Here is a 22,500-nt window from a genome sequence, read left to right as displayed (position 1 = left end):
GGTATTCCAGCCTTGCATGTCACAATGCCGGGGCTTTCGAACACTTAGGCCTAAATCACTTAAATGACTGGCACCATATGGTGCCACCCGGCAACCGGGCCCTTGAATGAGCGGTACCGTAGTGTACCACCCGTCCAGAGATGGTTAATACAGATTTGGCTATTCTTCCTCCAGTGACTTCTGTTTTTTACATATCTATTAACTCAAGTCTGATATAACAGTTCAATGGTAAATATAGTTCTTCCCACCGATTCTGCCACAAAAGGGTAAAAAATTGTCTAAACTTTGGACTATGGTATAAAAAAATATTAAAAACTTGTAAATGAATCTATGAATAAAAAATGAATCTAATCCAACTTTCCTTTCAATACCATAGCATATTCAGTGACTTCTGTTTTTTATATATCTATTAACTCAAGTCTGATATAACAGTTCAATGGTAAATATAGTTCGTCCCATCGATTTTGCCACAAAAGGGTAAAAAATTGTCTAAACTTTGGACTATGGTATAAAAAAATATTAAAAACTTGACCCGTGTAAATGAATCTATGAATAAAAAATGAATCTAATCCAACTTTCCTTTCAATACCATAGCATATTCAGCTTTTCTAAAGTGTTGTCATTAGGTATTTGTCTATTTCTAACTAAGATGGGGCCTAGTGTCAAACCTATAGGGATCAGTAGTTATATAGGCTGAGGTATTTATTCATGCTTACCTATTATTCTACCTGCTGTTATTGGCAATTCTTGCAATTCTCTATATATATTTTAAATAAGGGTTTGAATCATAACTGTAACTTGCCTTGTACATAGCAACAGTAAGCAAGGTAAATAAAATACCTTATTATTAAATATAAACATTAATTTCACTGCTGAAATAAGTGAAAGACTTGAATACTCACACAAATTACTTACAAAAAACCTACAACAATAGAAAGTATTGGCGTGCTGTCTACAGAGGTTTACACATCCACAGCAATTCTCTGTTATTCAAAATGTTTTCCATATTCAAAAATTTCCACATAATGTTTGAACACACTTTTTGCAACAAATATGATCTAGACATATCAGGCCAAATGAAATACACATTTCAAAAGAACATAATCACATATCACATTTCTCCGTGGACAAAAATATTGATTGCTTCTTCTTTCTTCAAAGCTTGCTCTCCTTTTCAAGTAGTGCATGAACTTTTGCCCGTAACCCCTGCAATAGAAATCAAATATCAGACATGAATACATTGTTGATGAGAAGAAAATAATTCATTTGCCATCAAAGACCTGTGACATGAATATAACAGAGAATTCTTTGTTAATTTACATTTTTGATAATTGTATATTCAACATATATAAAATATCATACCAAGAGAAATGCAGTCATATTCCCAAATCATCCTTTTAGTTTCTAATACCAAGTTTAATATCAAATGAAAAAAATAATACTAACCATTGCAATTTTTGCCATGGCAGCACTACTCTGGGGATTAAATAATGGCTTCTTCTCCTCCTTCTTTTCCTCCTTCATTTCTCCTTCTCCACTACTTGCTGCACTTCCATTTCCAGTAGCTTCTATCATGCCTTCCTCCTCCACCATTGCCATTTTATCATCAGCAGCTGAAGCTAGACGCAGACTTGAGGGGTGCAGAGGTGGAAGTGGGGTCGAGGGGCCAGACATACTCTCTTCGGGTATTCTTGCCATGGCACTGTTGCAAAAGTCAAAGAAATGAAAAGGGGAAACTTTGTGCATGTATTTCAGCCTTAATCCTTTTTTAGTGGGTTGTGTGGTCTAGTGGTCCTCTGTTCTCTCTCTCTCTGATACCTCTGAGAGAGTAAGCTCAAGTCATGGCCGAGGAGATATTTACATCTTTATTGATGTACATTTATAGAATCTCTATATTACTGATCCCTTCTTTTATCAGGTCAATCAATATTTGTTTTTTTTTCTCAAACTTTCCCCAGCAAGTGATGCTACAGGAAGAGAGATGAGGGAGAGAGGGGGTACTGGATATTAACCCTCTCTAGACAGGTGGTACACTATGGTACCGCTCATTCAAGGGCCCGGTTGCCGGGTGGCACCATATGGTGCCAGTCATTTAATTGATTTAGGCCTAAGCATTCGAAAGCCCCGGCATTGTGACATGCAAGGCTGGAATGCCCCCGTCGTGAGTGGGTTAATATATGTGTATCAGAAAAAAAAGGCTTGTGGTATGTGTGCATTGGAGTGATAGTTTATTTTTAAGTAGCTTCTGCTTTGACTCCACCAAGCTCACTTGAGACAAAAAATCATAAAATTGTTTGACAATATAAAATAACAAAACATATACTGCAAAATACAAATGAACAAACTCCTAAAAAGGCAAACTTACCTGACTAGGGAGAGATCGGAAGCTCCTACACTGACCTCACTCGAGGCACGTGACCCTCTCTTGCTGTGTGCTGGGGAATCTCTGGAATACAAAAAAAAAAAAAAAAAAGATAAACATTTTGCCTTTTTTATCAATAACTTCAGAGAGAAACCAATACCGCACTCATAACATTAATATTTGGACCATTATTACTACACAACTTTGTACACTCTTCTGTAGTTCGACTGGGTCACCTCAACCTGGTACAGAGAGAGATATATATATACAGAGAGTGAGAGTATTATATGTCAGCTTATCCGGCAGAGTGATGATGTTCTGTACCATGATAGATATCATTGGTTGCAATCCAGAGGGGTCCTGGCCATAAACTCCAAGCTTGGTTTAAGCTTGAATTACTATAATGTAAATCTCTTGAATCCTTTTAGTTTCCATGTTATACTAGCTTAAAAATAACCCCCATCTCTCTCTCTCTCTCTCTCTCTCTCTCTCTCTCTCTCTCTCTCTCTCTCTCTCTCACACACACACACACACACACACACACACACACACACACACACACACACACACACACACACACACACACACACACACACACACACACACACACACACACAAATGAACACACACACACACAAATGAACACACACACACACAAATGAACACACACACACACAAATGAACACACACACACACAAATGAACACACACACACACAAATGAACACACACACACACACACACACAAATGAACACACACACACACACACACAAATGAACACACACACACAAATGAACACACACACACAAATGAACACACACACACACACACACACACAAACGAACACACACACACACACACACACACACACACACACACACACACACACACACACACACACACACACACACACACACACACACACACACACACACACAAACACACACAAACACACACACACAAACAAACACACACAAACGAACACACACAAACAAACACACACAAACAAACACACACAAATACACACAAACGAACACACACACACACACACACACACACACACACACACACACACACACACACACACACACACACACACACACACACACACACACACACATAAATAAGACCACTTACATTACTTGAACCTCATCCTCAGACTCTGAGGAAGACCTAGATGAGGAGTAAGAACGTTCTGAAGAATAAGATGATGACGAGGATATACTGCGTCTTCTCGACTTCTTGCTTCGCCTCTCTCCCCTCTCTCTCTCATGGCGTGAGCTGTGCTTTCTGCGCTTCTTCTTGTGGGAAGACCGACTAAAGAAAAAAAAAATATTTGGACTTAGGACTAAGTTGACAACAATAATAAACATTAATCAACCTGTTTATTGGATTTTGGGTTTTCTTTTTTATCACATGCAATGGCAATTGTGTTGATGATAAGTGTCAGTAGCTGTGATTAAGACTAGTTGGGATTGTAGTGATAATGGAGCAGTAATGGTGATGACACACATGAATGAACAATAGTTTCAAGCCATATTTCACACTTGGCATTATATCACCCAGACTGAAAACAGAGAAAGTATAAATGCCATATATCTACATGTTTTTTTTTCATACAAAATAATAAAACTACTAAAACTATAATCAACATTTTCCTGTAAATGTTGTACCAACCTATGAGTCTTAGAATGTGATCTGGAACGTGATCGCCGTTTCTTATGTCGGCGAGATCGAGATCTTGATCTTTTGCGTTTCTTGCGATCCCGCCGGCTACTTGGGGAACGACTCTCCGAACGTCCGCGGCGTTGCTTCTTGCGACTCCTTGTTCTGGGGACGGAAGCAATAACAGTCAGATACATGTCATTTAGGTAAGATAATATAATGGAAAAACAAGTCAGCAGTTTTTTTTTTTTTTTTTTTTTTTTTTGGGGGGGGGGGAGACAAATGAGCCAGTATGTCTCTTTTGGTAAAGATATGTCAGCAACACGTCTTGGTCTATACGAGTCTTTTCAATGTCCACAGTACTCTATTTCAGCCTTAAATAAGAGAACTCCCAGAAGGAACACCCTTAACCCATTCACGACGGGGGCATTCCAGCCTTGCATGTCACAATGCCGGGGCTTTGAACGCTTAGGCCTAAATCAGTTAAATAACCGACGCCATATCGCGTCCCCAGCGTACAGGCCTAATATGCGCGGTACAGTGTTGTACCACCCGTCACGAGAGGGTTAATTTACTTACTTCTCCCGGTGTGGCGCTTCTATTTGCCGGGACTTGCTTCGCCTCATCTCTATACTTTGGCTTCTACGACCCTCCTCACTTGCTCCTGTGAACAGACAACTGCATGAGCATTTGTTCGTCATCATCTATTACAATAAAATAAAAGTATTTAAAAAAAAAGGCATTTCTCTCACACCACTGCTCTTGCAAGTATCCAACTTCCCATACTTCTTGCATACACTGATAATCATAGACTTCAAGAAGCAAAAATCATATAAAATTGTTAGAGACTTGACAATACAATCATCCATATTTTTGACACATTCTCAAGAGACCAATAACAGTTTTCTTTACATAATCGGACCAGCATCATATAACCCAAAAAGAAAACAAACAAAAACTGTAAGATTAAAAACAAAACAAAGGGAAAGGTCTTTACCAAACACCAACCTGGAGTACCAATATCTACGTGAAAAAATTTGCAATATTTTGGTCTTTTGAGAAATCAAAGTTCCTGTCCTCCATTTTCTTAATAGCTGACACGCGCTCTATCTGACTAGGAGATTACTTACCTGCACTTACCCGGCCAGCAGACATCACACGTAGGCGACCCCAAGGAACCTGAACACTGACATGATAAAGGGAAGAGATGGGTAGAAACGGGAGAATGGGAGGTTGTCACTATACACAGTAATCCCCCTTCTATAAATTGGTCACTATCACCATGCCCAATAATCCCGAGGTCATTGTCTCCCTGCTAGGCAATTTGTCGCCAAGCTACTTTTCATTCCATGGCACGTGTAAATAAGAGGGGAGGCTCACTTAAAAATTCATAAGACGCCTCGCAAAAAAGATCCGCAATAAAAACAAGGCTTGTTATAAAATGAGGCTAATCCTGTCAGTAACTAGAGCACTAGGCATGGACAGCCACTGCACTAGCCACAGGAAGAATAAAAGTAGTTCTCCGTTGGCGATTCGTACCTACACCTGCACGGCTGCCCTCGATGAAATATCAACAGCAGAGAGCCACTGCAACACATCTGCAACAAGTCAAAAGACCATAGATAACTGCAGTACAGGAGGGCATCTTGCCCCATGAAATGCTTGCCTGCAGCAAAGTTCTCTTTGGCATACCACTGGTAACTAATGAGAAATGGTCTTAAAGTCGACACAAATGTATGAGTGTATTTCTGGGGGTTCTTTTGCTGCAGCCAAACTGTAAAAAATTCAAAATATCTAAATCCTTAAAATTTTGAAAATGTTCTTCAGCAAGATCATACTGAAAGTGATATTCAGAGCGAAAAAATATTCCTGAACGTTCAACAACTTTTTTGCTTGTCCTGAAACTATTCTCCACTACTGTTCAGGAAAATTTCTTGCTCCTTTCTTGCCGAGTATTAAGTTACCCTAGACGCACACCAGAGGCCTGAGGAGAAGGCAATGTAAGTATATCACAGGGGTACATACCCGACACAACAGAAGATTCCTGTAGCCCAGTCGACTTGCTAGGGTCTATGTAATCTGTACCGGAAGCTATACATGACTCCAAAGCAGATGTCCTAAAAAGGGGGAAAAAACATGATCCAACAACTTGTTTTCCATGATAAACTTTTTCTTTATCAACTCTGAACTATAAAGATAATGCTTTTTAATTACTAATTACTAAGACTAATCTATTTCTTTATCTAAATATCTAATGATATTCTTAAAATCAAGTAATTCAACAGAAACCCACCTCCAAAGTGGAAAACTTAGGACCATCCTCCCTTACCTATCATTTTTATATGCTAATGCTGAGGATACATCAGCCATTCCAGCTTTGTATGTGAAAGGGTCAAACATGTCTGTATGCCCAGGCTCCACAGGGGACAGGGTGGGTGGGGGTGGGGGAGGTGGTGCAGGAGCTTCCCTGGGAGGCATTGGGATCCCTGGACCAGGGCTGACAGAGTGGGAGCGTGATCTGGAGGGTGTCGACCTCCTGGGGCTGGTAAGGGAAGACTGCGGGGACTGAGATGCCGAGTTCAGAATCTGGGCAGCAATCTCAGGAGGCAGTTGTGGGCCTGCAAAATAAGGGAATGTTAATGGGTGATTGGTTAATTATATGCACTAGTATTCATAAACATCAGAACTCTTGTTAGGAGGTAATACCTATACAGTATAGACATTTTTTTTTATTTCCAAATGTATCTTTCCCACTTCTTTTCTCACCAAAAAAAATGATATACAATCACCTCAAAAAGAGCAAACAACACACAAACTGTAAAAACCCCAGACCACAAAAAGCCAAGCTCACCATAAGCAGGCTGACTGCCAGCTTCCTCCTCTCCACCACCCTTCTTAAGCCGAGACAGGAACATGGCTGCCTTTTTTCTCCTCTCCTGTTGCTTTCTCTCAGGCTGGCAGAAGGGGTGGGTCTCTTCGAGCACTGCATTGGTTGCGGACGTAGACTCAGAGTCCTTTTTCTCAGATTCACTAATGATTTTGCTTGGCCTTGGTGGGTCTTCTACGTCAGTGCTCTTGCCCATTTCTTGTGCTGCGAGGAAAATTGAAGAGAATTGCCTAATAAACATATAATCAAGGAACTCCTGTGAAAGATTTCTGTAGCTTTCTGAAAAATTGTAACAATTATAGAATAATAATATTAACCCTATCCCGACGGGCCCAGCGATAAGTGGAAACCCCCTACACCGGGCCTATGCAATATTGCATGGGGAACGTCACACTGGTGTGTCATACCGTCATCAGGCATTTAGCCATGTCACACGGGTGTGACACACCATCATCAAAGGGATAATATAGAATAGTAACATCAACATAGAATATTAATAGTAATACTAACATCATAACAATAATCATAATAATAATAATAATCATAGTATAATAATAATAACATAATAATCATCGTAACAATAATCACAATAAAGTACCATCACAGGAAAAATAATGATAAAAGGGAGAATGACTTTACACGTAATAACACATTTTACATTGTTGTAAAAAATAATTTGCAATTTAAAAAATAATGCACTCTAAGCAATTGAAAATTTGTTTAAAAATTAGACTCAATCTTCTGCCCACTTACATTAACCATCTGAAGAATGATATCAACTTTTGATATGTATACAACTTGAAATTCAGCTTATAAACCAAAATGTGATATTAACCCATTGCGTACGGGTGTCATGACATACATGACGTAGGAGCTTTGGCCTGACGACGGGCGTCATGACGTACACGACGTTCGGGGATTTTGGATCACTGTGCTATTTTATTTTGCTATGAAAAAGGAATGAGTGATGATGGCTACTGCAGTCATAATTACTATAATTACCGTAATATCGTGCAAGCTTAACGTCCAAAACCTAGATGGCACCACTTTTTTCTAGCACCAGCAGGTGAGAGAGCCTTGAATGGCACCCATCCACGGTCTCTAGCATGCACTGTCTCTATAGAGCGATGGCACACACTAAGTTGATGAACCCTTGCTCTAAAGTACCGCCGATGAAGGATGTGCAGGCAGAACGAGAAGAGGAAGGTGACTCAATCCATACCTAGTGTCTAAAATGTGCTCCTGTGCCAATATGGATGCCTTTCAATGTGGCACTCACAGTCACAAGCACAGGTTTCATTCCTCTTCCCTACCTCTTCTTGTTATCTTTATTGTAGGTGGTTATATGTTTCGTATTCGTTCATGACAGCACAAAAATACGAAAAATAAAGTTGCCTTTTGTCCTCCCATAAAACAGCAATACTTCTATCACATTGAGTATAAAGAAAATAATGAGCTAATATGGATAACATACTACAATTTTAGTCAACTGCAGCACTGATAGAGCCTGTCATACGGCACATATAAGTCTCTAAACTCAATAAAACACACAAAAAAATAAAACACAAAAACCGCTCTAGTTTTACAATGAATGACTGAAAGAGATTTGGATGCTTCAAATTATATTGCTTCAAGTGGTCTCTCTCTAAAATAAAACCTATCCTGGAGGCTGGGCAAGCAAATTTATCTCCGTCTGCAATGGGTTAATGATATAATACTAGAAAAAAAAATCTTGACATCAATTACCATACTTGAAGATGTCATAAACATCTTCATTATCATCTGATGCATCTGTTGATTCATCAGGTTTCTCCATCAACTTCTCCTTCTCTTCTTTCTCTCTCCTCTCTCTCTCTTCTCTCTCCCTCCTCTCCCGCTCTTCCTTCTCTTTTAGCTTTCTCTTCCTTCTCCTCTCTTCCCTTTCCATCCGTCTCCTCTCCCTCTCTTCCTCCTCCATGTCCTCATCGTCTGTGGAGGAGGACTCCACAGGGAAGGTCGAGTGCCGGTCGAGGTTGACCTCCTGTTCTCTGGACTTTATCGAGAAGCTGATGGTCGAGGGTTGTTTGCTGCTCCCTCGTTTGTCCTTCTTGCTGCTGCCACTGCTTCCTGTTCCTCCTTCACTACTGCCTGATCTGCTTTTGTCCTGAAGATACACACAAGAGAAGGTGTAAGGAACTATTTTACTTACCCATTCATGCTCTCTTTCTCTTCTCTTCTCCGTGTCTCCACTTCTGATTTAACCAGTTTAATAAATAAGTAATAATAAGTCAATATTCACAGAACAAATAAATTGGAAAAAAAATCGGTCAGAACTGTAGACTGTTGCCTTACCTCTCCACCCTCCTTGAATATATCTCCATACACTTCGTTATACAGTCGAATCTTACACCGGTAATAGGGATAATATTCATGGTCCTTCTTCATGAAATCAAACCTTGGGTCATCTGTGCAAAAAAAAAAAATAATAAGATCTACTATAAGATCAAAGGTAAGCAAATCACATAAATAACCATGAACACTTAAATTTTTTTTTTAATTCTAGATATCTTTGTTTTTCTTTACAGTTTTTTCATATGTAAAATCTACCTGACTTCATCACTTACATCAGGAAAAAATGTAATGCTTGTTAACCTCCAATGACTAGGGATACATATGAAAAACATATTCTAGCAAGTAACAATGGGCATTATATCTATTTTGAGAATTTCATATAATTTTATGGGGCATGTCTATAAGTACAGTTTTACAAAGAAATTCATGTCATGCTCCTCAAATTCTCAACTGCTAGAGTTTGAGAGTTACATATTGCCTACTCTATTTACCACATAAAAAAATAATGATAAGCATGGATAACCTGAAAATTCTAGCATTACTACCAGTCTGGGAACTTTGCCTTATTCATAAAAGATAAAAGATCAAATCTTCAAGAATGGATCTTTCCTGAATGATAATATATATTCCAGTGAGTTTTTTTCATGTTTATGTTTACATCACAAGCTTTAGTTTTAACCCTCTCGTGACGGGTGGTACAACATTGTACTGCCCATATTAGGCCTGTTCGCTGGGGACGCGATATGGCGTCGGTTATTTAACTGATTTAGGCCTAAGCGTTCGAAAGCCCCGGCATTGTGACATGCAAGGCTGGAATGCCCCCGTCGTGAATGGGTTAAACTACAAAAAAAAGTAAAATCACATACTGCGACTTCTGACCATGGCTTCAAAATCAGAACCATTCTTGATGATGTAGCTGGCCATTTTGTCAATGACCATTTGCACTTCTGGCGGGGGCCACTTGATGCTACTGTACTCTGTGTCACGGCAGTCCATCTCTTGACTGAGGCACCGTTCATTCTCGTCCATCTCTGAATCGTTGTCATCCTCATCTGAATTATGCTCTGCTGTCTGATTGAATGAGGGATAATCAACCAGGCTAGTGATCTTGGGAGATCCTACCGGAGTGATGTCTGTCTGTAATTTTTTTTTCTTCAGTGGATCTCCAACCTCGGCTGAGGCTGCAGATACGGGTGTTGAACTGGCGACAACCACTGGTGCTGGTGAGTCTTTCCCCTCAACTACCACAGTGCCTTTCTGCTTTTCTTTGATCTTGTGTATCAACTTGGAATATGCGCAATCAGCTGTTGGCTTGTGAACGGCAGTGGGGGTTCCGGGTGCGAGATCGGGCTTTATGCCGGCTGAGAGGCTCGGATGCAGGTACTGACCCTCATTTCCTTCACTCTCTTTCCGACTCCTTCCTGACTCAGCTTCTTCGCTCGGCCTATACCTGAGGAGTTTTGTAGATTTAATATGAATTTCTGTTGTCCAATCTATATACCAGTAAATTCAAAGAAACAAAATTTACCTTTTGTATTCCACATATTTCTTAACCGTTCATTAACTTTATTATTTTAAACTATAACTATATTTTTCATGCAATAAAAAACAACAACTACCATTTCCGTGTAAATTAATTGCAATATCTGCTTACCTGCCACTTTTTATCATGGATACCATATGCTTGTAGTATGCATTTAATGAGTTGTCAAAAGAGAGAAAACTAAACATTGGGTTTCCAGCTTGTTTGGTCTTGATTACAATCTCCATCTGGCCACCTTGAGTCACAATGAACTTGGATGTTTTCACTATGATCTTATTTTGCTTCACAGTCTCAGGCTGCAAAAAAATAAGTATTTCTTGTTAAATAATACTAGTGCCAAATTCACTAGAAAACAATAATAAAATAAAGACATGAGATTTGGAATTACACAAACATGATATAGGCTAATTTCCCACTATCGATCAAGTACTCCAGCTCTAGGAGTAATAATGCAAAACATTCCTTTCTACATCAATACCTACCACAATCATGCCAGGTGGAACATTCAAGTCTGGCGGGGGCACGAAAGTATCTTCATCAGCCTCAGGAAAATAACCAGCATACTGCTCCTGTTGCTGTTGCAACTGCTGTTGCTGCTGAAGCTCAGCCTGTTGCTGCAAAACTCCCTGTTGCTCCAGCATCTGTTCTTCAGACAAGGCAACACTTCCCTCCAGTACCGCCTGCCCATCATAGCTGAATCCCACCTGACTGTATGTATAGGTGTCAGAACCCAGTTCGCTCATCAGCCGTTTGGTTTCTTCATCTGAAAAACAATTTTGAAGGGGTGATTTCAATTAGCCATCCCTAGAGAGGAGAATCTCTGAGAGTGAACAAGAAAGTAAATTATATTCTTTACCTTTAAATTCCATACTGCAACATCTAAGGCTATTCACATTTATTCTATATAGGATTCTTAACTTCACAAGTCTATAATAAAAAACTACTTTTTTCCATAACTATTCTTACCTTGGTACTCCTGATACTGGAACTCATCATGGTAAAGGGCAAGATATCTTTCATAATCACACTTCTCTTCCTCTGCCCGCTCCTCTTCCGTCATTCCTTCCCATCGGTCTCCACCTCCTCCTGATTCAGCCTCCTTTAGGTCATAGAGGGCTCCACGTACATCATATCTATGCAGAGACACAACATTAATGTCCGTAACGAAGCTAATCATACATCAAATTAATATAAAAGGTTTATATGCTAAAATTTTGATATATAAAGAAATACTTCAAACTCATCACAAATGTGTAAATATGATGAGACTACTGATATACAAACACCACTTAATTGTATATAATATCAATGAAAAGAATGACCAAAAATCATCCTCTCCAGTATCTTTATCAAGAATCAGACTATATGCTACTGCTCTTCTTAATTTTCTCTTTAAATAAAGCATTATTTACTTAGTACATGTCTGCATAAGAAAATTTATTTGCTGGTGGAACAATGCGACTGCCTATTCCAAGTCAAATAGCAAGATCATGCATAGCAAATCATAATAAATAAGTGCAATTTATGTGTAATTTCTCATATTTTAATCTGCAATTCCCCTGATCAACTTCATACCCTTCCTTGCTATCAGGACCCGGATAGTGGGGATTAGGGGGAATAAGGGGGAATTGTATGCAACATTGACAGTAAGTGAATAGTACAAAGCGAGAGGAATCTAGTGATACTGATATCACAGTATTTAGTAAGGAGGTTCTGTTCTGAAAATCTATCCTTGTGCCAATTCTGGATGGCCTGCCCTAGTTATTTTGAGCTTTTATATTATATTCTAAGCTTTATCAATCACACCACAGCTTTCATCCGAAATTCGATAAGAATAGAGATTATGTTTCACTATTACCACATGCACATTATCTGAATGTTGTAAATCCAGCATCTCCGATTTTATTTCTAAAATAGTAAAAACACTGCATTTTATATTCAAACATTTACAGTTGTTAACCGTGTTTTAAATAATCGTTATTTCATTTTTTTTTCTCAATCTTCACATAGTTCAACTCTAAATATACATCAATTACTTTAAAGGGATTATTCAAACCCCGTAAAACTTAACATCAATCACTTCCCGAGTCGAAAAAAATGGTATTCATTTCAACATTTCCCTTCACACAATACCCACACAGATATCCCAGCAACCTTTACCACCCGCACTCAAAACCCCGTCTGACAAAAGACGGAAGATTATCACATTAACCCGAGAAGGAGAAGAAGAAGAAGAAGAAGAAGAAGGAAGAAAGAAAGAAAAAAAACACCATCTTCCCAAACAGGTCACACAAAATACAGACCTGTCAACCATGAGACTACTATCGCCCATCCAGGGGATTAAGTGCTCCCCTTTATCCACATATTGCGCCTTCTCATTGTCACGAAACAATTTGCACGAGTATCCAAAGACCAGCAGTTCTTCGTGGCCATTATTGGTGTCTTTTGGCCTTCCTTCCCACACGATCCGCCCGTACTCGGACGCCATGTTTTGAGGCCTGCCTGCGTCCGAAGGCTGGCCGCCATCTATTTCATCTTTTCAGGATATTTTTAGGGTGATTCGGAATTTGTTGAGTTTGATTATATCTTCTTGTCGTTTTTTAGCATTTCGTTATTGGGTAGTTTCTTTTAGCGTCGTTTATTTGCAAAAAGGGATGTAAGGTAATTCGAACAAAGGGAATACATCTTTTTGTTTTGTTGGTGAGAGCTTTTTTTCAAAGTGTCAAGAAAAAAATATATAAGTATTTTACAAATAGGCAAATAGTAATATTAATGCTAATACCCGTCCTGATAACAATAATGATATTGATATTGATATAACAATGATAATGATGATAATGATAATAATTATTACAATAATGATAGCAATGATAATATTCGTATTAATGATAATGATAACAATAATGGTAAAAATGATAATGATAATAATCATCATAATAATGATAAAGATAATAATGATAATAATGATGATAATAATGATAATAATGATGAAGATGATAATAATAATTATAAAAAAATAAATAAAAAAATAAAAAAATAATAATAGTAGTGGTAGCAGTAGCAATAATAATAACGATAAAAATAATAATAATAATAATAATAATAATGATAATGAAAATGATAAAGGTATTAATAATAATAATAATGATAATAAAAATAGTAGTAGTAGTAGTAGTAGTAGTAGCAATAATAATGATAATAATGATAATAATAATAATAATAGTAATAATAATAATAGTAATAATAATAATAATAATAATAATAATAATAATAATGATAATAATAATAATAATGATAACAATAATAATAATGATGATAATAATAGTAATTATAATAATAATAATGATAATAATAACAATAAAAATAGTGATGATGGTGATGATAATGATAATAACAATGACAATGATAATAATGACAATGATAATAATAATGATAATAATGATAGTAATAATAATAATAATAATAATAAGAATAATAATAATCATAATGATGATGATGATGATAATAATAATAATAATAATAGTAATAATAATAATAATGATAACAATAATAATAATGACAATAATAATGATGATCATAATAGTAATGTTGGTAATCATAATGATGATAATGTTAATAATGATAATAATGATAATAATAGTGATAATGATAATGATAATGATTGCACAAATAATACAGTAATAATGATGATAACGATATTGATAATGATAAAGAAAATGATAATGAAGATATTAATAATGATATATGATGATAATGAAGATAATCATATTGAAGATAATGTGATGATAATGATAATGACGCTAATGATAATGACAACAATGATAATGCTAGTCATAATAACAAGGATAACAACAACGATGGAAATGATGATAATGATAACAATTATGATAATAATGGTAACGATGATACGATAATGATGATAATATGATAACAATGATAATGATGATAATAATTATTATGATAATGATACAAGAAAAATTAATAGAGATATAATAATAATAATCAGAACAATGCTAATACTACTAATAATGATAATGATGATAACAGCAACAATAATGATAACGACAATGGTACAGTGATAGTGATACTGAATTATTATTTTTATAATTGTCACTAATGATTATAATAGAAATGATAATAATGTTGAATGGTAATAGCAATGATAATAATGCTAACAATAATGATGATAATGATAATAATGATAACAATAATGATGATAATTATAATAATGATAATAACAATGATCATTATGATAATACTGATAACAATACTGATGATAAGGATATAATAATAACAATAATGATAATAATGATAATCGTGAAAAGATGATAATCACAACAATAATTGTAATGAAGGTAATGATAATGATGGTAGAAATATAATGATAATGACGATAATAATAATGATTGTAATGAAAATAATAGTAACAATCATAAAGATAATAACTATCATAACACCGATAATAACGATAATAATAATGGTTATATCAATGTAAGAATAACAAATGTTGACATAAACAAAGATTTGTAATAATGGTAACAATAATAATGACAGTAATAACAATACTAATCATTAAAAAAACAGATAATGATAGTGATAACCACACACCAATACTGATAATAACAATGATAATGAACAATCTATAAATGATGATAACATCCATTATGAAAATAACCAACACAGCAATTAAAAAAAAAATATATATATATAGAATTCAAGCCGGGTCACCATAGATTAATCAAATTCCAAATTAAACTGGTACACAAAGACATATCCATAGAATGCGTATACCATTAAATAATGATAATTATGAATTATAATGATAATCATAGCAATAGTAATAAGGATAATGATAATGATAGTAATGATAATGATGGTAATAATCCTAATAACGATAGTGATAAAAAGGATGATAATAAACATATGATAATGATATACCACAGGATATGCCAGGAGTATACATTCGTAAAGTGACGTGAATTTATTCCTAAGACTCAGGTATTATCTTCGCTGATAATGATGATGATGATAACGATGATTATGAAAATAATGGTGTCAGTAATTATAACAACATCAATAGCAATGATGATTATGATGATAATGGTGATAGTAATGTTGATATTAATAATGGTGAAGAAGTTATCGATAATGATGTTGATAAAAATAATGATTATAATATCAGTAATCATAATGATAGTGATGATGAAAATAATAATGATAATGATAACAATAATGATGCTAATGACGATAACAATTATAATATTAACAGTAATACTGATAATGATGATGATTATGATAATAACGATAATAGTAATGGTAATAAAGATAATAATGATGAAAATGATAATGATAGAAATGATAATAATGGCGATGATAATGACAATATTATTTGTGATAATAATAATATAGATAATAGGAATAATGATAACGAGATAATGATATTATTATTAACAATAATAACAAGGATCATTACAGTGATAATGACAATAATAATGATAATGCTAATAGTGATGATAACAATGATAAGAATAAGAATGATAATAACAACGATAGCAACGATGATAATGATAATAAAAGCAATGATGATATTAGTAATAGTAATGCCAATGATAATAATGATAAAACAATAGCAATTATCATAATGATATTGATTGATAATTATGATAATACAGATAATGATTTTAATGATAACGATTATGGTGATAATGATAATTACTATGATGACAGTAGTAGTAACAATAATGAAGATAATAATATAGACATTAACAGTCAAACAAATAATGGTAATCATTGTGATTGCAATAATGATATTGATAATGATCATGACAAAGTTGATAATAATAATAATGGTAATAACAGTAACAACAATGATTATGATGATGATGATACTGATTATAACAGTAACAAAAATAACAGCAATGATATTGATAGTAATAATAATAATAATGACAATAATGCATTAGTATTAATAACAATAATAGTATAATATTAATAATGATGATGATAGTAATAGTTATAATCATTATAATAACAAGAGTAATAATGGATATTATGATAACAATGATAATCATAATATAAATAACAATAATAACGAGGATGATGATAATAATAATGATAATGCTAATGATCGTAATGATAAACATGATGATAATGATAATGATATTGGTGATAATAATAACAATAGTTATGACAACAATAATAACAGTAATAATAATGATAATAACAATAATACTCATAACAATAATTATGATGAATAATAATGATAATGATGATAATAACTATAATAGTAAGAATGTCGATAATGGAAATAATAACTAGTTATATAACAATAACAGTAATGATAATGGTAGTAATGATAATGATAATAACATTAATAATGCTACCAAGAATTATGATGATAATCATAGCAATAGTAATAATGATAATGAAAATTATAGTAATGATAATAATGATAATAATCCTAGTAATGATAGTGGTAAAACGGATAATAATGAATATATAGTAAAGATAATAATGATAATAATAATGATAATAAATATATCGTAATGATAATAATGATAATAATAATGATAATAATAATAATGATGATAACGATGATGATAATAATGATAATAATAATAATAACGATAATAATAAAATAATAATAACAATAATGATACTGATAATAATAATAATAGTATCGATAATGATAATGATAATAATAATAATGATAATAATAATAATAATAATAATAATAATAATAATAGAAATAATGATGATGATAATGATAATAATAATGATAATGATAATAATAATAATGATAATAATAATGACAATAATGATAATAATAATAATAATAATAATAATGATAATGATAATAATAATAATAATAATAATAATGGTAATAATAATAATAATAATAATAATAATAATAATAATAACGGTAATGATAACAGTAATAACAATAAAAATAACGAAAACTGTTATAATAAAAATGATATGTCAATGAGGATAATGAAAAGGATAATAATAGCCTTAACAATTAACATAATTCATTATGACAAACGTATAAAAAGCCATTAAAGAAACTGAATAACATAAGAAATATACGAAATTCTGACGACGATATTTATAATCAAAACGCGATATCAATATTTCGTGTGTTGTGAAGTTGCTGTCTCGTGCAAACCTTTTCCATTAATGGTACTCGTGATATTAATGATAATGATAAAATTGATAATATCAGTGATAATAATAAGAATTGACGATGATGGTAGTAATGTAGATAATGATGTTAACGATGATAATGATTACGATAGTAATAGTAATGATAATGATGATAACAATGATAATTATGATAATATTGATAACAATAATGATATTATAAACAATAATTGATAATAACAATGATGATAATGATTACCAAGTGGATGATAATGATAATAGTAGCGATAATGATAATGATAATAATAATGATATTAATAACATAATAAAACTAATGATAAGGATAGGGCTAAGCATCATATTCCATATGATAATGGGAAGGTTTACGAAATGAATGCGGTTCTACGATAAATATTCACTAGTAACAGAACTTTAAAACATTTTGCATTTTCTTTCACCAATCAAATCACACGTTACAATTCCTAACAAACCAATCAGGAAAATGCTTTCACCTGTCTGTTAGCCAATCAGAGGGCCCTCTCACCTGCCCATCAACCAATCAGACGAGATCTCTCATCCTCGCGCCAGCCAATCATCGACAAGAACCTCCAAAACGTCAACAGAACAGAAATTTAAACCGGCGAGGAGACAACATCCGTGTACTTACTTTCACAAAAGTCCATATTTGATTGCCAAAGACGTGAGTGTAAACATTTTAATTATATTACGAAGATAGATTTGTGTTTGTAGTTTATCCTGAGTTAAAGAAAGTGGGAAAGTTGGTGAGCATTGTAGAAATATCGGGTGGATAATCTTGTAGGAACGACCTCACCATGTTGGATGTGAGCGGAGCAGCCTTTTAAATCCCCAGTTATTAAATCTTTCTTTCTTTCTTTTGCTACATTGTAAAAGTTTTTTTTCTTTTATATATAATGAAGATACTATCTTTCAAACTGTTCAGTAGATTGAAGAATCGTGAATTAGAAGTATTTATTATATAAAGGAAGGTAACGTGTTTTGGGTTTGAATTGCTGGAGGATTTAATAATATTCGCGAGTTAGTGAAAACTTGTAAACATTATGTATTCACAAGTCCGTTACATAGATGTCTTTTACATAGGGGAGATGATATAGGGAGAATAAAAGAGAGTACACAGTTGTTCACTTGTCTAGATAAACATATTCTACGTAAGTAGCTTTGATACTGTAAGTAGAAAATAAAAGAGGCTGGCTCATCTGACTGTATTACTGTACCAGAAGAGTTGTTATTGATTCACACATTCTTAGATTTCACAATGATTTCAAAATTTGTCATTCTCTCTCCCCCCCTCCCCCCTCAACTCGAGATATAATCCTAGTCTCTTGCTTACTGAGTAATTGTAAACTCATTCACCATAGACTGGCATTGCTTGTAGGAATGGGATTTCATTTATCATAACGGGATGGGAATAGCTTCACTTGGTTGTTTACTTCTGGGATTTTGTAATTCTGAAGTAGCTGGGGATTGATCACCATTATTAAAGTTGATAGTATAAAAAGATATTAAATTTAGATAGTTCTAATGTGAATAATTATGCTAATGATAGATTTTAATTATTTATCCTACAAGTCCATTGGTTGGAAAATTCACCACATGCTTGTTTCATAATATATATATATATATATATATATATATATATATATATATATATATATATAGATATATATATATATATATATATATATATATATATGATATGATATGATACAGAGATGTGTGTATTTATAGTAACCTATGTATATCTGTAATGTATATGTGTGTGTGCGTATTAGGTTGGAAACTTTGCATTCTGTGCACTAACATTTTCCTTGGAAATAATTGTGCACCTAAATTAATGTTGCATGTTCCAGCATATGTATACGTAAAAGCAAGATGAAAGAATTTTGTTTGGATTACTTGGTATATCTTTTGGTATGTACACAAATAAGTTGCTTTTGTAAAATGTAGAAATTTTACACCCATCTCCTGATTTTTGGCAATTGCACATTCAGCCCTTAAAGTGTACACCAATTAAATTTGGATTGCATTGCAAAATTTTCATCATGTAGGTTTATGTAGAGCTTTATATATGTTTCTAAGGTTTCTAATTATGAAAAGTTATTTAGATATATGCATTTGTTACTACAGATGATGATGGAGGGAGAAGAGAAGGAGAATTTGACAAGCCAGCTGGCCAGAATTGCCCGAGGACCACACAAGCCCCTCACCCACACAATGTCTAGCCATTCCAGTGGGCCATCTGAATCAACTGGTAAGTATAGAGCTCACCCTGGAAAAGTTTTTTGTTTCTTGATTCTTCATCATATATTTATTTGTTGTTTCTTTCTCCTTTCTATCCTCTCTCAAATATTGGTTTGTTTCAAGGGCATTCTAGATACTAGAATATAGAAGGATTAAAATCTTTTGAAGACTTGCTTTCTAGCATTTCTCTTGAAATTTAAATTTGATAAATGTGATAGCCTGTGTTAAATTTACTTTCAATTTATCTCTTTACAGCAAAATCTGTGACACACAAGCCAGTCTCCTCTAGAATACTGTTGAACCCCATACCAGGCAGCAAGTCAACTGCAGTCACGCGGCCTCGGATGGGACCTCAGTTGTCTCGTAAGCCATTAAATGATGACACTAATCAGCCAAGAAGCAAGAGTGAAAGTACATCTTCAACAGGTAGGTTGTTTGGTTCATGAATTGGTTTCTGGTGAAATTGTTAATCAGTATATATAACCAATTTTACTACTGTTAATATCCATGGAACTGAAACAGTTATGTGGTTAACTTTTAATGTGTAGTTTTCAGGAGTGCATTGTTTATCCTCCATTCTATATCATGTGTGTTTGATACAGATTCCTCCCCCTTACTATAACTCCAGTCCTAATTATTGACTCCCCACAACTGCAAGGATATTTCATAAACTTGTTTCTTGGAGAGGGATCCACCAACTAGTCTCTCTAACCTGTTAGTGACAGATTATGTAACATCACGTCATGTGGTGGAAGTGCTTGCCACTGGGGATGTGATATCATGTCATGGCTTTTTGTATGGCTGGCACCCTGGGTGATTGTGCGCGTAGTAGGTGGCTGCAGCTTCATCAGCCTGTGGTGTTAGGCTGCTAAGCAGTGTATAAATAGTTATTCTTAATTATTGCTAAATATGAAGAAATACTCCAAAATGCCAGTAAGTCATTCATATTTGTTGTTCCCATTATTCCTACTTTTTCAATGCCAAGCTACATTAAAGAAAAAAAAGTTCAGCTCTTACACATGAAACAAGGTACCATGGCTAAACCAGTTCCACTTGTACCAGGGTCAAGCAGTAGCCAAGCAGTGTCGCACAAACAGGCTCCATCATCACGTTCAAACACTCTTGCCTCTGCTCACCGTAATGTCAAAACAGAGTCGGCTCATCCAAAGAACAATACTATATCATCCACAGGTTCTGTATATGACTGAAATTTGTGTGTGTGTAGTTTTTGGTCATATTGGGCTACTAATTGTTGTATTATATGTATTTTATGTGATGGTTATTAATTTTTTTTATGATTAGAAATATAATTTAATGTATGAGGTAACTTGGTGGTTAATATATTGCTCTTATAAAATGTACAGCTCTGTAGCATCATAATAGTGATGTATGAATAATCCTTGGTGCTGTAGTCCTCTGTTTTTAAAGAAATCATTTGGGGGTATTGTTAGTGCTAGTTAGTGTATAATATGAGGGAATGAAGATTTAGTTTCCCATATCTTCATCAAGGGTATTCATACCAATAAAAAATTCCCTTATCAATTATTTTCACAAAATTGAAGTCAGATTTCTGCTAGGGGTAACAGAATGAATAGGACTTTCTTTTAAAGGAAAGAGGAAAATATGACTGAAGGAAACTGACTTCATGTAAAGCAGGAAGGGAAATATAGTGCCTTTTACTGTGTTGATAATGGTAGTCAGTAAATATAGTACTGTGAAGCCTCCAAGCACTGTGAACATAATTCTCAGTAATATTATCATAATAAAATAGTCATTCATTAGTTAGAGAAAGTTTTATTGTTGATAAACAGCAAAATGGACTTAAGTTTTTAATAACATTTGACACGGATAGGGATGGATTCAGATTCCAATGCTGTTGTATTTGTGTGTGCTATAACTCACTTGATTCTTGTTTGATCAAATGTATACTTTTGTTGGTGTTTCTTTTTTTTTGTAGGAATAAGATATTCAGTGTTAGATGAATCTTTTGTTGGAAAATACTGATATTAAATGATTTTGAACATTTCAGTCTAGTAGTCTATATGTTGGATAATATTAGTATTGATGTTCTGAGTAAAGTGCTACAAGGTATTGATTCAGTATTATATCAGTACAGAAACCAACAATGTTGCATTAGCTTAGACAGTGTGTGAAAATATGTAGAATATTTTTCTCCAGTATTTAAGTACAGGAAATGTTTCCATTAAGTATTACACTGTAGGCATCTTTCCTCCTCCTTACTCCTTTCACTCTAATCTCTAACTTCCATACTCTCATTCTCTCTTTTCTT

The 22,500-nt window shown here is 34.2% G+C and overlaps 2 protein-coding genes and 1 long non-coding RNA gene across 4 annotated transcripts in view; 1 reads left to right on the top strand and 2 right to left on the bottom strand.

The window, feature by feature from the left end:
* Positions 1-841: 841 nt before the first annotated feature.
* On the bottom strand, positions 842-13,312 carry su(w[a]) (suppressor of white-apricot). Its single transcript, XM_043024396.2, has 16 exons — positions 13,091-13,312; positions 11,754-11,920; positions 11,270-11,550; positions 10,899-11,083; positions 10,111-10,694; positions 9,245-9,357; positions 8,660-9,056; positions 6,878-7,117; positions 6,356-6,644; positions 6,052-6,143; positions 4,606-4,690; positions 4,039-4,191; positions 3,499-3,678; positions 2,366-2,446; positions 1,447-1,702; positions 842-1,206 (listed from the first exon to the last, which is right to left on the bottom strand). The coding sequence occupies exons 1-16, from the start codon at positions 13,273-13,275 to the stop codon at positions 1,156-1,158; spliced, it is 3,339 nt and encodes a 1,112-aa protein (XP_042880330.1). The 5' UTR covers positions 13,276-13,312; the 3' UTR covers positions 842-1,155.
* Positions 5,014-5,818, bottom strand: LOC147470797 (uncharacterized). Its single transcript, XR_015191464.1, has 2 exons — positions 5,566-5,818; positions 5,014-5,212 (listed from the first exon to the last, which is right to left on the bottom strand). It is a non-coding gene; the product is annotated as an uncharacterized LOC147470797 (long non-coding RNA).
* A 5,161-nt stretch (positions 13,313-18,473) lies between the features above and the next one.
* The window catches only part of LOC122258450 (uncharacterized), an 11,566-nt gene continuing 7,539 nt past the window's right edge, over positions 18,474-22,500 (top strand). The window contains exons 1-4 of one of the 2 annotated variants that reach the window (XM_043024398.2): positions 18,474-18,630; positions 20,097-20,220; positions 20,466-20,636; positions 21,273-21,401. In XM_043024398.2, coding sequence (XP_042880332.2) covers positions 20,097-20,220; positions 20,466-20,636; positions 21,273-21,401 — 424 coding nt within the window. In that variant the 5' untranslated portion in view covers positions 18,474-18,630. The remainder of the gene's footprint in view (positions 18,631-20,096; positions 20,221-20,465; positions 20,637-21,272; positions 21,402-22,500) is intronic. The other variant, XM_043024400.2, reaches the window with a different exon arrangement.

The sequence above is a fragment of the Penaeus japonicus genome, unplaced genomic scaffold (genome assembly GCF_977035675.1).
Source record: "Penaeus japonicus unplaced genomic scaffold, GWHDUDI00000001_assembly GWHDUDI00000012, whole genome shotgun sequence".
In the NCBI taxonomy this organism is placed as follows: Eukaryota; Metazoa; Arthropoda; class Malacostraca; order Decapoda; family Penaeidae; genus Penaeus; species Penaeus japonicus.
The sequence above is the reverse complement of the archived record's forward strand: the minus strand, read 5'-3'. Positions and strand labels throughout refer to the sequence as shown.